General features: G+C 48.4%; 1 protein-coding gene across 1 annotated transcript in view; it reads right to left on the bottom strand.

Moving 5' to 3' along the window:
• Positions 1-1130: 1130 nt before the first annotated feature.
• The window catches only part of LOC149327934 (uncharacterized), a 47634-nt gene continuing 30552 nt past the window's right edge, over positions 1131-18212 (bottom strand). Inside the window, exons 2-5 of the mRNA XM_089565095.1 lie at positions 11214-11364; positions 10340-10485; positions 6936-7071; positions 1131-3269 (exon numbers count right to left, since the gene is read on the bottom strand). Coding sequence (XP_089421221.1) covers positions 3053-3269; positions 6936-7071; positions 10340-10485; positions 11214-11364 — 650 coding nt within the window. The 3' untranslated portion in view covers positions 1131-3052. The remainder of the gene's footprint in view (positions 3270-6935; positions 7072-10339; positions 10486-11213; positions 11365-18212) is intronic.

Raw genomic sequence — 18212 nt, 5'->3', positions numbered from 1 at the left:
ACATGTCGCTGCTTCAAAGCCACAGTTCTGCACTTCACTCTGCAATATTGAATGAAAAGTCGGACACCAGCCGTTTCTGTACGGACCGAAGCCTGGCTCGGGCCCGCAGCTTTAAGCCCGAGCCCGGCCCGGGCCCGCAACTTCAGGCCCGGGCCCGGCCCAGGCCCGGCAAAATAAATCATGTCCCGGCCCGGCCCGCGGGCCGGGCCGGGCCCGGGCTTTCGGGCTGGCCCGAGCCCGTGCAGTGCACTACTGCAGACTTCCCCCCCAATACAGGTCAGCGCACCCAACGTAGGGAGCCTGCATACGCCTCACGAGAATGGGACAGGCGTGACGACTTTGCCGGGGAAGCTGAGTGCGGCGCATTCTCCCGAACAGCGCATTCCTGTGGACCGACGGAAGAAACACCGAGTGGCGGCGACGGCGGAAGGATGACGGCGCCAACCCACCGCCCGCATGCACCTGAGAGGCCCGCGGCAAGCCAAAGAATTCGCGACTGAAAGGCGCCATGATCCCCCCTTGCCTGCACGTGTTTCGGTGGTGTGCGCGTGGTCACGTGCTGAGGGCGGAGCCTATGAAGAGGCTCAAGACTTTGGACTCGACCAGCGATCGGGGGTTCCCTGGCTAGGTGCCTAGGGAAGACGAACTGAACAAAAACCGCAAGCAAGAGGAGCGAGAAAGGCAGGACCGGAGAGAGCCAAGAGAGTTCCGTCCGGGCGGCCGAGATGAACCCTGAGCTGCTGAGCCCTTCCATGGTCCCGTGGTGGAGCTGATGCCGCCCCTCCACTCCACAAGAAGCCCCGTCTCGTCACCGGGTGAGCAGATCGCCGACCCCCTTCAGGCAGCCACAGCTGACGATTAAATATTTTCCTTATCAGTCAGTTGTGATGTTGGCTCGTTCACTCCCACCCTCTGCACGAATCCCAGACGGCAACCCACCGGGTTGCGAATTGTGACCCCTCATTAGGGCCGTCACAACGTCACCGCCATCGCTCGGCTGTTGAAACCGAAACAGGTGGGAGAATAGCTTCACTTATTGCTATTTAGCTGTTGTAAGTGAATTACACGTGGTTATTCACACGTGGTAATGTCTTACGCCGCTATTCAAGGAAGAAAACATGCAACCGAAATATGGCTTCCATACGCTTTAATGAGCTTTTCACATGCACCGTTAAAAGTTCAAGCTGAGAATAAGCATGAAATGAGTCCACTAATAGCTGTAAACACACCCAGATGGAGGTCTCCGCCAGTTTATTGAATTTTTTGGTTACATCAAGTAAAGCAATGACGTAGAAGAGGTGATGCGCTGGGCACAAAAATGTGTGTCCACGCTGGGCCGTAGCGCCCTCATTTTGACATTTCTGAGAGAAAGCAGACACATGTATGGTGCGTACATAGGGGAGATGAGAACCTGAGAGTGAAGGTAAAAATACAGGATAGACCGCCTCAGCGGGCATCTGAGCTGTAGCAGAGGTATCGGTGAACTCTACATTCCAGCACAGCTTTCCACACCTCTCCTCAATTAGTGCCCTGACTTTGCCTTCGGCCTACAGCGGTGGACGGCAACGATATACACCTTACGAATTAGCTTCCAGGTCAACACAGGGCCTTCCCTGTGGGTGTAGATCTAGGGCCAGTGGTCTATTGGTCATCTAATGCTAACGACAGCCTAAAACCACCCAAAAACCGTTGCAAATTTCATTTGAAACCAATTGAATTTTCCAACTGGTTCTAATTGGGTTTTAATTACCCGACCAATCGGACCCCACTGAAGCGATCATTTGTAACCAGGCCATAGGCAGTTCTTCAATCTAGAAAATATTCAAACAATATACTTCACAATTAAGTTGCCCAAAATACACAATGCGACAAATAGTTCTGGAACGTAACTTATTTTTAATGCGCGAAAAAAACAGATGCGAATCAATATTTTGCTACGGAATTGAAGCTTTTATGGAAATAAAAGCCAACAGACTTGCATACATCACACATAAGAAACATTACACATTCAGACAATAATAACACATATTAGCTCAATTTCTACACCCACAGAACACCCTTTCGCTCCAACTTTATACCCGATTGTGATGCCCTCAAGCTGTGGCCAGTGGTGCTTGCCCACTACCGCAGTTGTTAATTTAATTTCGACCGCAGTGGTAGGGCAGATAACGAACACCATTTAGAGGTTAAGCTGCTGGTAGCTTTTATTGTAAGAATTGGTTTTTGCTTCTTTGCAAAATATGCAAATGTTCACATGGATACATTGGGCGCAGTTGGACAGACCAATAGGGCCGACCGATTGAAACTCAATTGGTCTAATTAGATTGCCCATTTGGGCTACCCAATTGGACCATCATTCCAAATGGAATTAATTGGTAACTGGACTGACCCAACTAGAACCAGGCGGAACCAGATGAAAACTCAATTTTAACCAGTAGGAAATCCAATTGGTTCCAACTTTTTTTTTTACTGGAGCGGCATGCTACGATGAAAAACTTCGAGACACCGTGAATATTCATAGCTGTGCTATGAAGGCTACCGCTTTCTCACTAATCACTGCGCATTGAAAGGACACTGAGGAATACGCCAGCGAATTGTCACTATAAGTAAAAATCTACACTGCTGTCCTTTCTATATAATGATGTTTGCCTTGCAGGAAAATAGAGGTTTACGCCGAAAAAAATAGGGTTTAAAAAATTTTCGCACGTCTCAATTGAAACCCGTGACGTCAGGACCTCAAAAGACTCGTGATCACGTTTGCAAGTGAATGACCTTGTAACCCAGCTTCAGGGATCCGCGTAAAAAGGCCTCGACGTCACTGCAGCTTTCTTGTGAAAATCGCCGTTGGTGGCGACACCTGTATTTCATATTAGACATTTTTTTCTCAATCACGAAGTCTCCTTTTTCAGCTAAAGTGACTTCTTTGTCGATAACTTGGTACTCTATCGATGCAAGGATTATAGGCGAAGTTAAGTCTGTTCTCAGTGTCTCCTGAACAACTATAGGCACCGCTTGCTTGTGGTTCAGTGTGACGTCACACGACACCCCAGGTTTAGACGAGGGCGCCGAGTCGCGTGAGCAGGCAGGCACCGAGGGCGACTGCGACGCCGCTGAGCATCGGCCTGCCCGCGGCGTTGGGATTGCACCCGAAGCTTCCCACGTAGGCCGACATCAGGTCCCGGAAGTGCTGGCGTCCTGCGGCCGCGCTCTCCGGACACACTGCCCCGTTGGCGTCGTCGAAGCAGCTTCCGGCCAGGACTGACCACTGCCTGCAGACCAATGGGAGAATTTTATGACCGACGAAACATTTATTTATTTTTTTGGTGATGAAGCTTGATGCCATAGTTAGCATAAGATGGTCCTCGAACAGCTTCCGCCCTCACCGTTCGAGACGTCATAGAGTTAATATAACCAACTGGAGCACTTTCCTACGTGGCACTCGCGATAATACAGGACGCACCACTTACGCCGCTATGAAAGACAGGGGCGCTGGTGAGCACTCTGAAGGTTCGCTTATACACTACACATAAATACTCCCGCAAGCAGCGGATCGGACAGCCGTCGCCGTAGATGATTTGGTAGAGCACCGGACTCGAAATTCCGAGGTCGTGGGTTCGAATCGCACCGGCGGTAAATGGTTGTTCTTCTGATTTCATTAATCGTCCATTGATAAAAAAATTAGCTGAGGTTTAGCTCTGGTTAAACCGGGCAAGTTGCGTAAGCAAGCAGCAACTGTTTTGCCCGCGACGAACGTGCGTATCCCCCGTTTCCCTGCCGCTTCCTCTCTCCTCTCTCCACATTCCGACACACGCGTCGAGAGCGCGCGAATAGGCGCGCGGCAGCGGCGGCGGCGCAGTGACGGTCCTGCCGCCTGGTGGAGCGCGGCTGAAACGGTTGCTATGGCAACGGCGCTCCATCTGTTTGACCTCGGCACGACGGCTCGAAACCTGGCGCAGTATTGCTTACGTAATAAAAGTATACAACGAAAGACATCCTTATGCCCCTGGGTTTCGGGGGCTGTTGGCTTGTATCCTTTTGCTGCCATGCATTTAAATAAGAATGTTCTTTACGTCTAAAGCTTTCGCTTCTATGTCAGATTCAGAACTTAGATATTCAACGCCCCTCCTACATTCGACATTAATTACCCTCGTCGCACAAATTTTGTGATTATTCTTTGTGAGCGGAGAGATTTGAGTGTGTGTAAAAGAACGAACATATGAATATGCCGATAGTCTACGCCACAAATTCTCAAGCAACAAGAACTGCTTTTTAGCCTTGCTGTGCGTCATTTACAGCAATCCTGAAGCCCAAATTCTGGAGGTTCGGATGACTCCCGTCCGAATACCAATGGACCTCCTTAGCTTCATAGGCACTATAAGCACTAAGCCATATTCTCCATGGCGGGTTTAGTTTCTGCTGACAAAATTTTCAATACATTCTATTACTATGATCATCTTTTCAAGGTTTCAGAATTTGATTTTTTTAGCAAAGATAGTTGCTTACACCATTTTACAGCTTCATCGAGGCAGCACGGAGAAATGGGACACAGAGAGAGCGTGTATTCTAGTGTAGAATACCCTCTCCTGTACTCTGTGTCATGCCGAAATCTCTCATATAAAAATTTATGCTTAAACTTCCGCCAGCTATGCTTGGCATTGCAGGCTACCCTAATAGCAAGTCGTATGTAGTGTGCCACACAAGTAAACTGGTTCTGCGTTTAGAGCGAGTGAATATCAGGAATCGCCGCTTTCCAACTGAGCGAAAATAGATATCAAGGAGGCCAACAGTAATCGAAAACGAGGAAATCATAGGATTTTTTTATAGTGGTGCTGATTTTGGGAAAATACCAGTGAAATCGCTTGATGGCGGAAAATGAGTTGACAAGAATCTAGAAGAAAAAACGGCCATATGGCGCCTGTTGGATCCGATGCCACGACCTCCGTATGTCGCATACGGTGCTCTACCAGCTGAGCTATGGCGGTGCCGGTCCAATCCTCGACTTTAGGGTGTATACTTACATTGAGTGTAACCTAACCTAGAGAGTGTAAAAGATTGAACAGCCGTGGCCTTAGCTCAGTTGGTAGATCCTCGTACGCGACTTATGGAGGTCACGGATTTGGAACCGCATCCGCCTTACATGCCGGAGGTGCGGGGTTCGATCTCCAGTGCCACCGGGTACCCACCGGTGATACAATGAGTACAAGCTTTTCCTCCGGTCTGGTGCTCAGCTTATTCAGGGCGAAATGCTTGGGAAATGGTTCTTTGACCCCATCTTTAGTTTAAGAAAAACTTGTGCCATGGTATTGTTTGGCCTCACATGCCTTTTCGCAATAAAAATTTATCATAAACATCATCGTGGTTTTGGATCCCAGCGGCGCCATGTGGTTGTTTCGTTTCTTTCTTATCCATTGACCCCTCCCGGCTGACGTCATCAGCACACGTGTTTCTGGTCCGATGGGCAAAACATGCGCCGTACCGAGAAGGCTCTCACCGAGAGCAGAAAGGCTGCAAGGCGTATCGGATCGGGGAACGAAGGCGGCGGGGGCGCGCTCGACACCAGACAAAGCAGTTCAGATCCGGAAATCGAAGATTTGGCCATATAAAGGGAACCAGCGAAAATAGACGCAAGACAAGAACAAAGAAGGCACACACCACAACGCTGGTGTAGAAGAATAGTAGTTGAGGAGTGCGAACTGCTGGGCTAGTTGGTTCATATTGCGTAGAAAGGGAACCAGCGAAAATAGACGCAAGACAAGAACAAAGAAGGCACACACCACAACGCTGGACTTGTTCTTGTCTTGCGTCTATTTTCGCTGGTTCCCTTTCTACGCAATATGAACCAACTAGCCCAGCAGTTTGCACTCCTGAACTAAGATTTGGGCTATCGGCCCACACCTATTTGACGTCACTCTGTTTACACAAGGGAGAGGTCTACTAGTTTTGCGCCATAAAGTTAGCGCTTGTAGGGTTTTTTATTTATTTCATTTATTATTACCCTCAGTGTATAAACATTACAGAGGGGAGTGGGTTTTAATCAATAAACAAACAAAAGATATGCACAGCAACAAAAACATACAAGTAATACTGTAAGTGACAGTTAAGTTTGGTTAAAAATGATCTAAACAAAGTCCCATAACACTTAATATAACACAATGAAAATCGTTTGAGTGTACACAGTGGTGAAATTAAATAATATATGAACACACAGGAAAGAGGTAGGTTTTATACAATGTTAAGAAGAACTCGCATGGTCTATATTGCGCACGGCAGACTGAAATAACAAAATTTTTTTAATTGTTGCAACGGAAGAGGGAAGGCGGTTCCAGTCTTTAGATGTGCGGGGTATGAAAGAATCGGAGAAACATTTAGTGTTGCATGAATTTATGCCAACCTTGTGAGCGTGGTCAATGCGTGATGATACATATGAAGGCGGAATGAGCAATTTATCGTGTAAGTCATCATGGTAAAATATCTTATGAAAGAGGCATAACATCAAAGAAGAACGTTAGAAAGGGAGTTTGCCAGTAATTATAAAAGCAAAATATTGGCGCAGTCATCCACACACCTATCTAGAGTGCTCGAGTGGCGTGCTCTGTTGTGCATTTATGACAATCGCCGCGGCCTGCACGGCCTGATAAAGATTAAAAAAAAAAACGTGGAATTAAACATGGTTCATGCGAATCAGCATGCATAATAAGGTCATGTTTCGAGGCCTAGGCCGCTCGAAAATGACGCAAGAGGACTGCAAGGTGCGCAGTTCGAGCGCTCTGACGGGTGTGTGGACGACTGCGCTCATAGGTTACTCAAGGCGCGACGATTTCAGGAGCATCGGAAGGCACAGTGTACGTTCAGGGAGAAGTGGTGTGATTCCACAGTTCCAGTGTAATATCTTCGCACAACTGGTTTAGTGGGGTACCATCCCTTTTTACACGTACCTGCAGATCCTCATCTTCTCGGGCTCGCCCTGGTACGGTGAGTCGCGGTACTCCCGGATTAGCGTGTCCTGCAGCAGGCTGGCGAAACAGTCGCGGTACTTGCGCCGGTCCCAGCACCGGTACGCAGCAACCATGTCTACAACAAGGAAGAGAGAGAGAGATTAACGGCTTTTTTTTTTGGAAAAGAGTTTTTCCTTCAGTCCACAGCGTTCTTCGTAAAAAAAGTGGTTAGCTGGCTTAGGCAATGTGTCCGGTCCAAGTGGAGGTGCCTAAAGCTTCGTCGTAAAGAGCCACCGAGGACAAATAAAATAAGCTGATTGGCTGTTTGCGGTATGATGTTTAATGTGCAGCAAAACGCGAATTTATTTTTTCGAAAATTGGATTTCAAAATGGAACATTTTTTTCTCGCCACTTAATTTTCACTGATATATAACGAACAGTTCCCCGTGATCATTGGTGATGTGGCACGGCCTAAGAGGTCAGTAACGAAAAGTGTTGTTCTCATCGCATTTTGCTTGTCAAAACTGCCGGTAGACCGGATATCTGTATTTGAGAAGTTTGGCCTTTTCTAGCATATATATATATATATATATACGTTAATCAGGCCTAAAATTGAATATGCATGTGCCATCTGGGACCCGAGCCAAGACTACATTATACGTAACATTGAATCCCTGCAAAGCCGTGCTGCTCGCTTCATTTTTTCAGATTATTCTCCGTACTCCAGTGTTTCATCTTTAAAAATTCGTGCCGAACTGCATCCGCTATCACTACGACGGAAACACGCCCGCTTATCTCTCTTTCACAAACTTTATCATCATGATCGTTTGCGCGACGACTTCTTTCAGTCACCCCCTGTCATTTTTCCTCGCCGTGATCATCCCTGCAAAGTCAAACGCTCAGCATGCCACTCGGCCCATTACGCACAATCATTCATCCCCAAAACCATAGCTGACTGGAATAACCTACCATCAGATATTGCCACTGAAGTTAACACCGATCAATTTCATCAAATGCTGTGGACTCATATCAGAATTTGACGTCTCTGTGCGTTTTTGTGGTTAATTTAATACCTGTGCATCTTGTTCGATATCGTATTGTAGTTTTTTCTTTTTGTGTTAGACTTGAACCCCCGGTGTTTCAATTTTCACACTTTTATCTTATATTTATTCGAACTTTAATCCACTTCTAATATTGGTGTTTGCGTATTTTGTGGTTTTCTTGCCATGTTTGCTGAAATTGTTTATTCTTACTATTTTGTTTCTCGCATATTCTTATTAGTGTGTTTCGTGTGCCCCCCCTATGTAACACCCTCTTGCAGAGGGCCTTTAGGGTATTTGAATAAATATGAAACCTCTGTTTTCAGTGCAACTATCCTATTTTGTCGTTACAAGGCGGTAACCTATTGATACGGGCCAGCTTCAATTTGTTCTTTAATGTCCTTCTAAAGAGGAACTGCGTGAACGGGCTATATATACGGGAAGAAATATGCATCACAGCGTGGCCTTGTGCGGAAGGTCGGAGTCGTCAAAATAATTATTTGCTTTGGTCTTCATGTCTGGTTGCGTATTCGTCTCAAACGCCATTATGGTGTCGTTTAGCAACTAATGTAAAAGCAAACTGGTCGGAAAAATTGAAAATATGAATTTGCACAGGGCAGGAATCCCTCTGCCTGCCCTGCGCACCGGTGAGTTCACTGAACTTTTCTTTGCCCAATAGGATGTCACCGGACGGATTGATAATCTTTAAAACCTTCTTTCATATCCTCCTTGATAAGTACTTGCCTTGTACTGAACCTTTTGTGTGGTCATCAGCAGAACACTGGAATTATTTGCTCACATTTGTACTTTCCTGCATTCCCCTTCTATGTCTATTCAGCATCATCATCATCTGCCTGACTTTGTCCACTGCAGGGCAAAGGCCTATCCCATGTCACTCCAATTAACCCTGTCCTGTGCCAGCTGTGGCCACCGTATTCCCGCAAACTTCCTGATCTTACGTGCCAACGTAACCTCGGCAGCCCCCTGCTACGCCTGAGTTCTCTTGTAATCAACTCCGTTACACTTCACGACCATTGGTTATCGTACCTTTGCATTGCAGGACCAGCCAATGGCCCTTTATTTTAATCTGGATTTCGGCTAAGACCCGGCTAGGGCCCTGACCCGCTCAGCCCTCTTCGTATCTCCAACGTTACAGCTGAACCTTGTTAGCCTCCACGTTTTTTTTTTCTTTGCTCTAAGGTGAGTACCGCTAATATAGATTTTGTTTTTTTTTCTCTTGAGGGACGCTGGTATGCTATCATTTATGAAAGTACCTTCCAAATGCGCTCGATCCCATTCTTAATTATTACTCTAGCGATATAATTCTCGTGGCCAGGATCTGCGGCGACTACCTGTCCTACGCAGATATATTGCCATATCACTTCCAACTCTTCGCAGCCTATCATAAACTGCTTTTACTTTCCGAGAGTGTTGGGCATTACTTTAGCTTTCTGCAACATTTCTTTGACCCACTGTTCTATTTTGCTGCCTAGGTCATTAATCATGCTTTGCAATTCGTCCCATGTGTCATTTAACGAGTTAAATGTCATCAGCGAATCGCCGATTACTAGCGTACTCTCCAGTAACTCTCTTCCCCAACTCTTTTCAATCCATGGATGTTTATTCCCTCTATATCAATGGCCGCTATTTTTATTCCTTTATATTTCTATTTTTATATTTTCTACACCATTCTCTTCCCAAAATTTGTCCCTAGCGCACGCAGAGAAGCGTGTCAGTGCTCTCAACGGCAGCTAATTGCTCCGAATTTCGTTAAATACCTTCTCCTTCTCTTTTGAAGCCCTGAAACTACAGTGAGACAATTCACCGTTGTACAAGATGCCATGATTTTCATCACGGTATACGACTTTGTCCAACGCCTTCGACTCAAGATGTCTCACACAGTTTCTACCTTTGTTTCTATTATTACCAACAAGAAGGAAAATGCTCGCCTTAATAAAAGGGTAGGCTCCAGAGAGACAATTTATGCAAGGATGGGGCGGGGCAGGCAGGTAGATTATCTAGCAGGCTGCACTTAGCACTGAAAGGATAATAATGGTCGCAGGAAAGGACCATTAGGGGCAACGATGAGGATAAAAAACGGCGATATGATTCTGAGTCTGTACATGCCGGATAACCAGAGCTCGCATGCGTCCAAAAGCCATCCATTACTAGGAATTCGAGACAAGGGTTTCTTGTTTCCGTGGCTGCCACCTCGTGGTGCTCGTCCGTGACGTAAGAAATAGAACGACCTAATGGCTGCTGAACGGAACGTGATAGGCCGTTAGGCTTAGTGGCACTGGCTGGGTGCTGTGCAGGATTCCTGGCAATTCGATGCGAAGAGCGCGGCGGCTGTAGCGCACGTACCTTTGAGCGCTTGGTCGTCGTTGACCGTCCTCTGGAAGACCTCGTAGACTCCTTCGATGCGGTCAAGCTGCTCACGCTCGGCGCGCGTGCAGCGGCCCAACTCGCCAGGGCGCACCTTACACGAAGACGACGAGGCTGGGTATTTCCTGAGGAAGAGGGGAAAAGAGGGAGAGCAATCGTTAATAAGAGTTCTAAGCGCGGGTTATTAAATTGGATTGGGTAGGTGGGTTGAGGCCAAGGGCTATATGTGTGCCTTCGTGTCAGCACCTTGAATTGGAGAGGCTTCTCAATGATTGCGCAGACCGCTGGCACTGGAGTTTGCAAATTTCTACCTCAGGTAAGACTTCTTTGCTTGCAATCTTCTCTTGACTACCTCGTGGTCTAGACATGTGAAAACACGGCCTCTGGGAATAACATTCAGGTGCCGCAATGCCGAGGCTCCGGTTCAAAATGGCGCAATTTTCATCCCACTAAAGGTGCATTCACAAGACGTACCATTGGCCCGCGAGCCCTCCATTATTCTTTGGCTCCGGCCTACGAGTGGCGGCGGTGGTGTTTATGTACAGGAGGGATGAGCCATACAATAATCTGTCGGCGATGGCTCCAAAAGTGCGGTATAATCTTTTGGCTTAAGCGTGCCAGGACCATCTTGACGTCTTTCCCACGGCCTCTGTCATCGAGAGCAGTTGCAGCCAATGGCAGAAGGCCAAATGCTATTAATACGAAATAGGCCGTTACGAAATAGACCCGATTAATTTGTAGAAGCCTATTTCGTCGTAGCAAAGTCACTGTGGAGCTGATTGGGGCTGTCGGCATGCGAGGCCAGCGCGCATGCGCACACGGCCGGCTGCCCTGCCCATGGAGCTCTACTCACCCGGCGAACGCCCTGAGGGCGGCGTCCAGCTCCGGGCCGTACTTGGCGGCCAGCCGGTCCATGTCGGCCTCGATGTTGCTCAGCAGGCCGCCGTAGCACCGCAGCACGGGCACCGGGTCGCACTCTTGCAGCTGCTGCTGCTGGCACAGGGCTGCGTGGCGGGACGCGTACGTTGACACGTGTCACTATGCTATCCGTCACAGCGAACGCCTCGATAAAAATGGCAGTGGCTTAGCTCAGCTAGGCCAGGATATATATATAGTGAAAGCAGTTTCGTCTAATGACATTTTGGTTTATTGGGGTTTAACGTCCCAAAGCGACTGAGGCTATGAGAGACGCCGTAGTGAAGGGCTCCGGAAATTTCGACCACCTGGGGTTCTTTAACGTGCACTGACATCGCACAGCACACGGGCCTCTAGAATTTCGCCTTCACGAAATTTCAGTTGTAGGTACGAATTGCGCACAAAAGACACACACAGGAAAAACACGAGGGAGACTGAAAGAGCGCAATTTTTTTTTTCAGCCGCCGCGGCCGGGATCGAACCCGCGTCTTTCGGGCCGGCAGCCGAGCGCCGTAACCACTGAGCCACGGCGGCGGGGCAATGACATTTTGGTAGCGACGTCGCATTTCGGCTGGCGAAGCAAGCGGAGGCGAGCACAACGACGAGGCAAGCGGTGTGACGTCATACCAAACGGCGTTCAGAAGGGTAGCGGATCGGGCTAGTTGGTGCAGATTTGACATTTTTCAAGCGCTAAGACAACAAGGACGAAGAAGGAACAGACAAGGACGAGCGGGACAAGGACGCGCTCATATAGTGGATGCTTGCACTGTTTTTATGGAATGTTTAAAGGGGTTAAAGGGAGCAACGTTGTTGTTGTCAGTAAAAATTGATTATCTTGCTCTTTCTGGGTACGTTGACATTCTCGAACAGCAGTAGACGAATTTATGTGTGAGAAAATTAAATTTAAATATATTCGACTCACTGGATAGAAACTCGTGACATCCACACAAAGAAGAACGAATTTTCACCATTTTGAAGAGAACGGCGGAGTAGCTGAACCAATGGGGTCCGCGTAAAATTCGTTTTCGAAGCAGGAACTTGCGAAATTGTAAAAAGTGCGAACTTTTTAGCTTAACAAAAGCTTCGTTTTAAGTAAGAGTGGTCTGTGCTGTCGTGGACGCCCTCGATACTTTTTTTCAGCGCCATGGCACGCTGTCTTCTATACTTAAACACGCCGAATGAAAACCAAAGCTCCATCATTTCTCCATCGTGAAGATATTTATGGAGAAAAAGCCAAATATACCAGCGAAACACTGGGTCCCATTGCTCCCGAAAAGCATTCTCATCGATCGCGTTTGGTATGGGTGACGGAAAACGCAAAGCCATTGCGCTCGCAATAGCCACTCAGAAAGGAACTAACGTAATCGTGTATTTGTAAGAATCGTGCACGAAATACACCGGAGGCAGGATAGGGCAGGCAGCCATTAGGATGCTGATGAACTTAAAGGAAGCCGGAAAGCAAACAAAACTCATACGGCCGCATCGTTCCGTTGAGGGAAATGAAGGTGCACATGCCGCAGCCCGAGCTCTCGTACCCTGGACATCCAAACACACGGACGAGCACAGCTACTCAAACATACTGACCTCATACTCAGAAGTCCCACGACAATATACGCAAGGTAAAAGATAACACGCGCCAGCGGAGGAATAACTAGACAAAGAAAAGAAAATAACACTGAGAAGAATACAAACGCATGCTCAAGCCCCAAAAAACTTTACGCAGTCTACCCAGAAGACTATGGGGCACCAAGCGTAAACTGTAGCATAGAGGCGGACCTATATGGTATGGTTGCGCCGAAACAACACAATAATAGAGAGAGAGAGACTTTAATGAAATACAGAGAATTAAGCCGGCGTTTAAAAATCGCTGGCATGCTACTCTGCGTAGGGAGGGGAATTTGGGAGATAAAGACAGAAGGAGAGCAGCGTGGAAGAGGTAAAAACAAAACGAAGATAAAATGCGGCCATGAAATGGGTACTAAGGATGCAACGGCGAGTATTGATGTAACCTTTGGAATGATGGAGTGCATAGTCCGACAAATGGGCTGACGAAGTTCACTGCATGAAGAATGCATGAAGGTAACGTGCAAGTGAATTTAAAGCTTATCGAGATGTCCAATGTCTTTTAAATATGCAAATAGAAAGTTCATTGCAAGTCTCTGTTGCCTAAGGCAGGCTAAGGGACCTAAAGCTTTGTCCATTGTTGGGGGCACTGGGCAGAGCTCCTGCATGCAATGTTCATAGTACGCACGCTCGTTAGCATACGCAGGGCACTCAAGCAGGATATGTTCCACAGTTTCTATCGAGGCACAGTTGTCCCAATGCGGACTGTTCATTTGTGCAAAACGGTATCGCAAGCCATTTGTATATGCAGCATTCAGACGTAGTCGGTGATGAAGTGTTTCCAGATGTCTAGGAATTCTGGGTGAGAGTCTTGATCTAAGATGTGGGTCGATTGAGTGAAGAAATTGGTACTGATGTGTCGGCAAACTCCAAAGCCGATGCGTTTCTTCGGAAGTAAAACTTTTAGCCATTTGGGACGGAAGGATAAAAGGACAGACTCAGCGGTATGGGAAATGTTGACCAGCTCAGACCACAATGCTCAGCAGGAGCTCACCGAAGGGGAATGAGCGGCTGCAAAATCTAATGGACCCCCGGATTAAGGGACTGACTACCAATATTAATTTCAATTAAAATATTTTCATCATCATCATTGTCACCATCCTGCGGTCCTTTTTACGATATTCTTCTTCCAAGCTGGCGTACGACACGAAAGAAGCAATCTTCCGACCTTTGCGGCCATGGACGCAATGTAGGCTGCACAGGCAATTTCACACTTAGAGGAAACAAGCAAGCTCATTGGAGCACCAATGCGTCCGACGCAGCCGCGCATCACCCAAAGTAGCGGAAGGAAATAGAGGTGGTGCTTCGCGTTTTCGACGCCCTTGCTTCGAGCCGTGGCCCCGCCCGTAGCACTCTGGCGCACCAATGAGCACGACCACGCAACCACGCGTTCCCTTTAAGTGTGAAACAACCTGCAAATATCAGCGTATATACTAGCGCTGCTTAAGACGCAAGGAACTGTCTATTGCTCCCGAGGAGAACGCAATAGTGGATTTTTATGCAGAAGAGCAGTCTAGGGCGGGCGCGAAACTGGGGCAAGTGTTACAATGTAGTTATGCAATAATAAACGCCGCAAAAAGGAAAAAAAAAACGCCCTTTTGAGCGGAATTGATGAAGTTCAAATTAAGAGCTTCGTTAGAGAAAGAAGAACCGGAACCGAATGCTCCGCCGCGCGTGACAGGTGCGCTGGCGCGAGATTTTCAGTTTTGTTGATTTTTTTTTTTCATCCTCTCCGTGCCCTTCTTGTGGTAGACTCCCCCGGTGTTCCTCTCCCGTGTGCTTTCCTTTTGCCTTTACTACGTACAGGTGAATACCAACCTTTTTCACCCGATTCTTGGCCGATCACCCAGAGTGGGTATGTGCCATTCTGTCGTAGGCTACAACAACAACAACAACAGAAGAACCGGTGTTCCACGAAGAAGGAAGCCACTCTGCCGACTCAAAGGCCGCTGCCACGAAGAATCTTGGACAGCGGCCACAAGTCCTTCGCCTGTGTCCCTTCGCTCCCCGCCCAGCCAGCCCAGAGTCGGTCGAGGCACGAGTCCCCAAGACTGGAGACTCCTCTGCTAGGCGGGGTTACCCCACGGAAGTCAGAGCCCTTCCCGCCGCAAGCCGAGCACTCCTTTACCATCTCGCGGAGGAAAAGAGAGGAGCTGTTGTGTTCGAACACCGGCATCGAAAGGCCATCGTGGTGTTCGAAGGCGAGGACGCAAGAGATGCCCAGGATCAAGCTGCCCCAACGGACGCGCTTCAAGGCAGGCCTATTCCCGATTTGGTTTTTCACGACCCCCTCCCAGGAAAGGTCGGCCAAGGAGCGTGGAACGGCATCACACGGGACCTGGCTACCCCTCGCGTTCCCCTTGGTGCTCGGCGAACGAAAGCTGACCTCCGCGGTTTCTCCGGAGTCACCTGGTGCGTGGTAACCCCCTCCGTCCTCCTCACCTGCGGTAGCTACGCCAGCTGGGGTGTTACCGGTTTCGGAGGGATCATTTTAGTCGACCCACCACCGCTGAGTGTCCCTCGACTTGGCATCAGCCTTCGGTAAGCTCAAAGCTTTCATGGCAGAGCGGGGGCGCCCGCACTGACAGTGCCGGAAACTGCTGAGCCAGCCTTCAGGAACACGCTTGCTTGGATCAGTTGGAGTGTCTTGCGAATGGAAGGAGCAACAGCAGGAAAACGGGATAGAAACTCTTATGCGCTGGTATTGGTTACGTCAGACGCAATGGTTGCTTCTGGAGTGCCAGGCCCCTATGAGTAATGCTATCGAAAAACTTTGAATACGTGTTCCTCCCAGTCTTTTGCTTTCCTTGCAATTAAAGCTTGGTGTCAGTTGGGATTACAGTTCGGTAAAAACATTGTTTCTTCGAGTGGTTGGTCGCCTACAGCCTTGTATGCAAGGTTTAGTGGTTGGGCACTGTATGTTGGAAAAAAAAGCCATTATTATCATTTACACTCTGCCTTGAAGGCTGCAGCCTGTCGACTTAGAACGAGCCGTTGGTTTAAATTTTCAGAGAGTTACACCTGGCACCGAGACCACGATTTTGTCAGCGAGCGTAACTGGCATATTCACCCAGTTAGGCTGGCTGTCATACGCCAGATACTATTCTCACGTGTTCTGTTCGGCGTTAACACCGGCAGACGTCACGACGGGTCATCACGTCGCGGAGTGGTGCGTTGCGTGTTCATGTTGACGGTGGCGTCACTTACCACGCACTTATTTTGTCGCACCGCAGTTTCCGGCATACAGTCCACACATAGCGTATAGTCCGCAAGGCTCAATGTCTGGTGAACAAAGTATTGTAACTAGATTGTCCGCACCCGGTTGATAGCCCAAGGGAGCCAGGTGAGCAGCCAGCATAAAAATATGTGTACGCACAGCACAAGTGTGGCAGAGTCTCGCAATAAAATAAGCTGTGGAAATTTGATCCGCATTCGGTGATACTGAAAAAAATATACTGCATAGTCCGCGCCAATGGAAGGTCCGCGAAGCACTGAATTCAAAATTTAAACATGTATAGCACGCGGACTGTACACCGCAAATTACAGCTAGTATTTACCGGCAACCTCCAGATGAAGAGGGCTTGCTCTGAACGAAACCTTGCGGTGGCTTCGCACGAAATGGCAGGAAAAGCTGGCGTTTATTAATTCTCATTTCGTTTCGAGGCCGCAGGGCAAATTAGAGCGACGCAGAGGGTAGAGACGCCTTCCCCGCGATCGCCTCCAAGAGAAAAATTCTTAGGAAAACTGAATTGGCTCCGAGTTTTTGGACGGGCAAAAGTGCAAGAAGTGCGTCCCCTCCTTCCCGAGAGTTGCCCATAAATAATCCGCCCCAGTTGCTACGACTGTTGGGTGTCGGTTTCAGTTCGCTTGATTTCGAGCTGGCTGGTAAGCACACCGCCGCGACTTTTCCGCATTCCTGCAGATCCTCGACCAATCGTGTATGAAAACGCAACTTCTGTTTTATATTTAATTGGTGATGCATTCATGAATTCTGTCTCTTTTTTCAGCACCTCGCCTTCACCTGCAACTTGCCAGCACCGAAGGAGAACCACAACCATGCCATTTGTCCGTCGTGCTGATGTCAACCTGAAATGAACTCATTAAAAATAAAAACAAATTAGTTTAATAGCTGCTGTGTCTAGATTACCCGGATACAAGTTGTTCGGCGAGTTGGTAACGCAATTCCATGACTAGAGCACGAAGGACAAGACACAGAAGAAAGGACACAACACAGAGCACAGAATAAAGGACAGATTACAGGGCTATGTTGTATCCTTCATCTGTGTCTTGTTCGTCGCGCTGTATTTATGCAATAGGTTATTCCGGGACAGGCATGTGTATGTACTGGTCAGGTCTGATCTCATGCATACACAGGAAAGAATACAAGAAAGAAATTCTCGCAAATGAAACCTCACGAGGAAAATAACTGCCGTTCTATAATGAAGAAAACCACCTTGCTTTGTTGGAGATCACTACCACGAACATCCTCTGCCGGCGACTTCAACTGCTTCGAATCTATTCCGGCCCACAAGCCCCGAGCAATATGAATAGAATGGTACGCACTGGGAGGTGGCCGAGACCGCGTCCCCAGCTGAAGTTCTCTCCTGCTGGACGTGTTCCTCCGAGAAATGCCGATGCCCCGCCTGCTGCCTGCCGATCACCCATTAACCATCTCGAGAAGGAAAAGGTAGAGGAGACTCAGGCACTGGCATCGAATGCCTACCACGCACGTTGCCAGAAGTTGCGGAGGCTCTCAAGCCATCCAGACGCACTACTGCGCCGGGCCTGTACGAGCAGGGACAACTCAACGGTCGACAGCATCATCCACTGCTGTGGACGCACAGGTCCTTGTCGAACCAGAGTCGTTCTCCAAGCAGTTCTCCGGCCTCTCTTCGCGCCTTGTGTATCCCTTACTTAGCGTTTTTAGCGGCTAGTCAGTGCACGTTAAAGAACCCCAGGTGGTCGAAATTTCCCGAGCCCTCCACCACGGCGTCCCTCATAGCCTGAGTCGCTTTGGAACGTTAAACCTCAAACCATAAATTTGCCGGGGTAGCTACTTAGATGTGAGCGCTGTTAGGCAGTCAGCCACCAGTGAGCTCTGCTCCTCTCGTTATCAGACTTTTACATGTGGCGAGCTTCCAAGGTACGGATAGGTGCCTGTACAGTGACTGCGGAACAATTTGCCACGACAGGCATCACTGACGACGTGCTTGGTCAAACCGGTTGTAACAACTTGCAGAGGAAACCATAACGAGCAGATAGCCCGACGACAACGCGCCCTTGTATGTTGCGTTGCTTCTCCCGCTTTTGCGCT

Source organism: Amblyomma mixtum, chromosome 10, assembly GCF_055824585.1.
Source record: "Amblyomma mixtum isolate Tamu chromosome 10, ASM5582458v1, whole genome shotgun sequence".
In the NCBI taxonomy this organism is placed as follows: domain Eukaryota; kingdom Metazoa; phylum Arthropoda; class Arachnida; order Ixodida; family Ixodidae; genus Amblyomma; species Amblyomma mixtum.
Note: the sequence above shows the minus strand (reverse complement) of the source record. Positions and strands in the feature narration are given on the sequence as shown.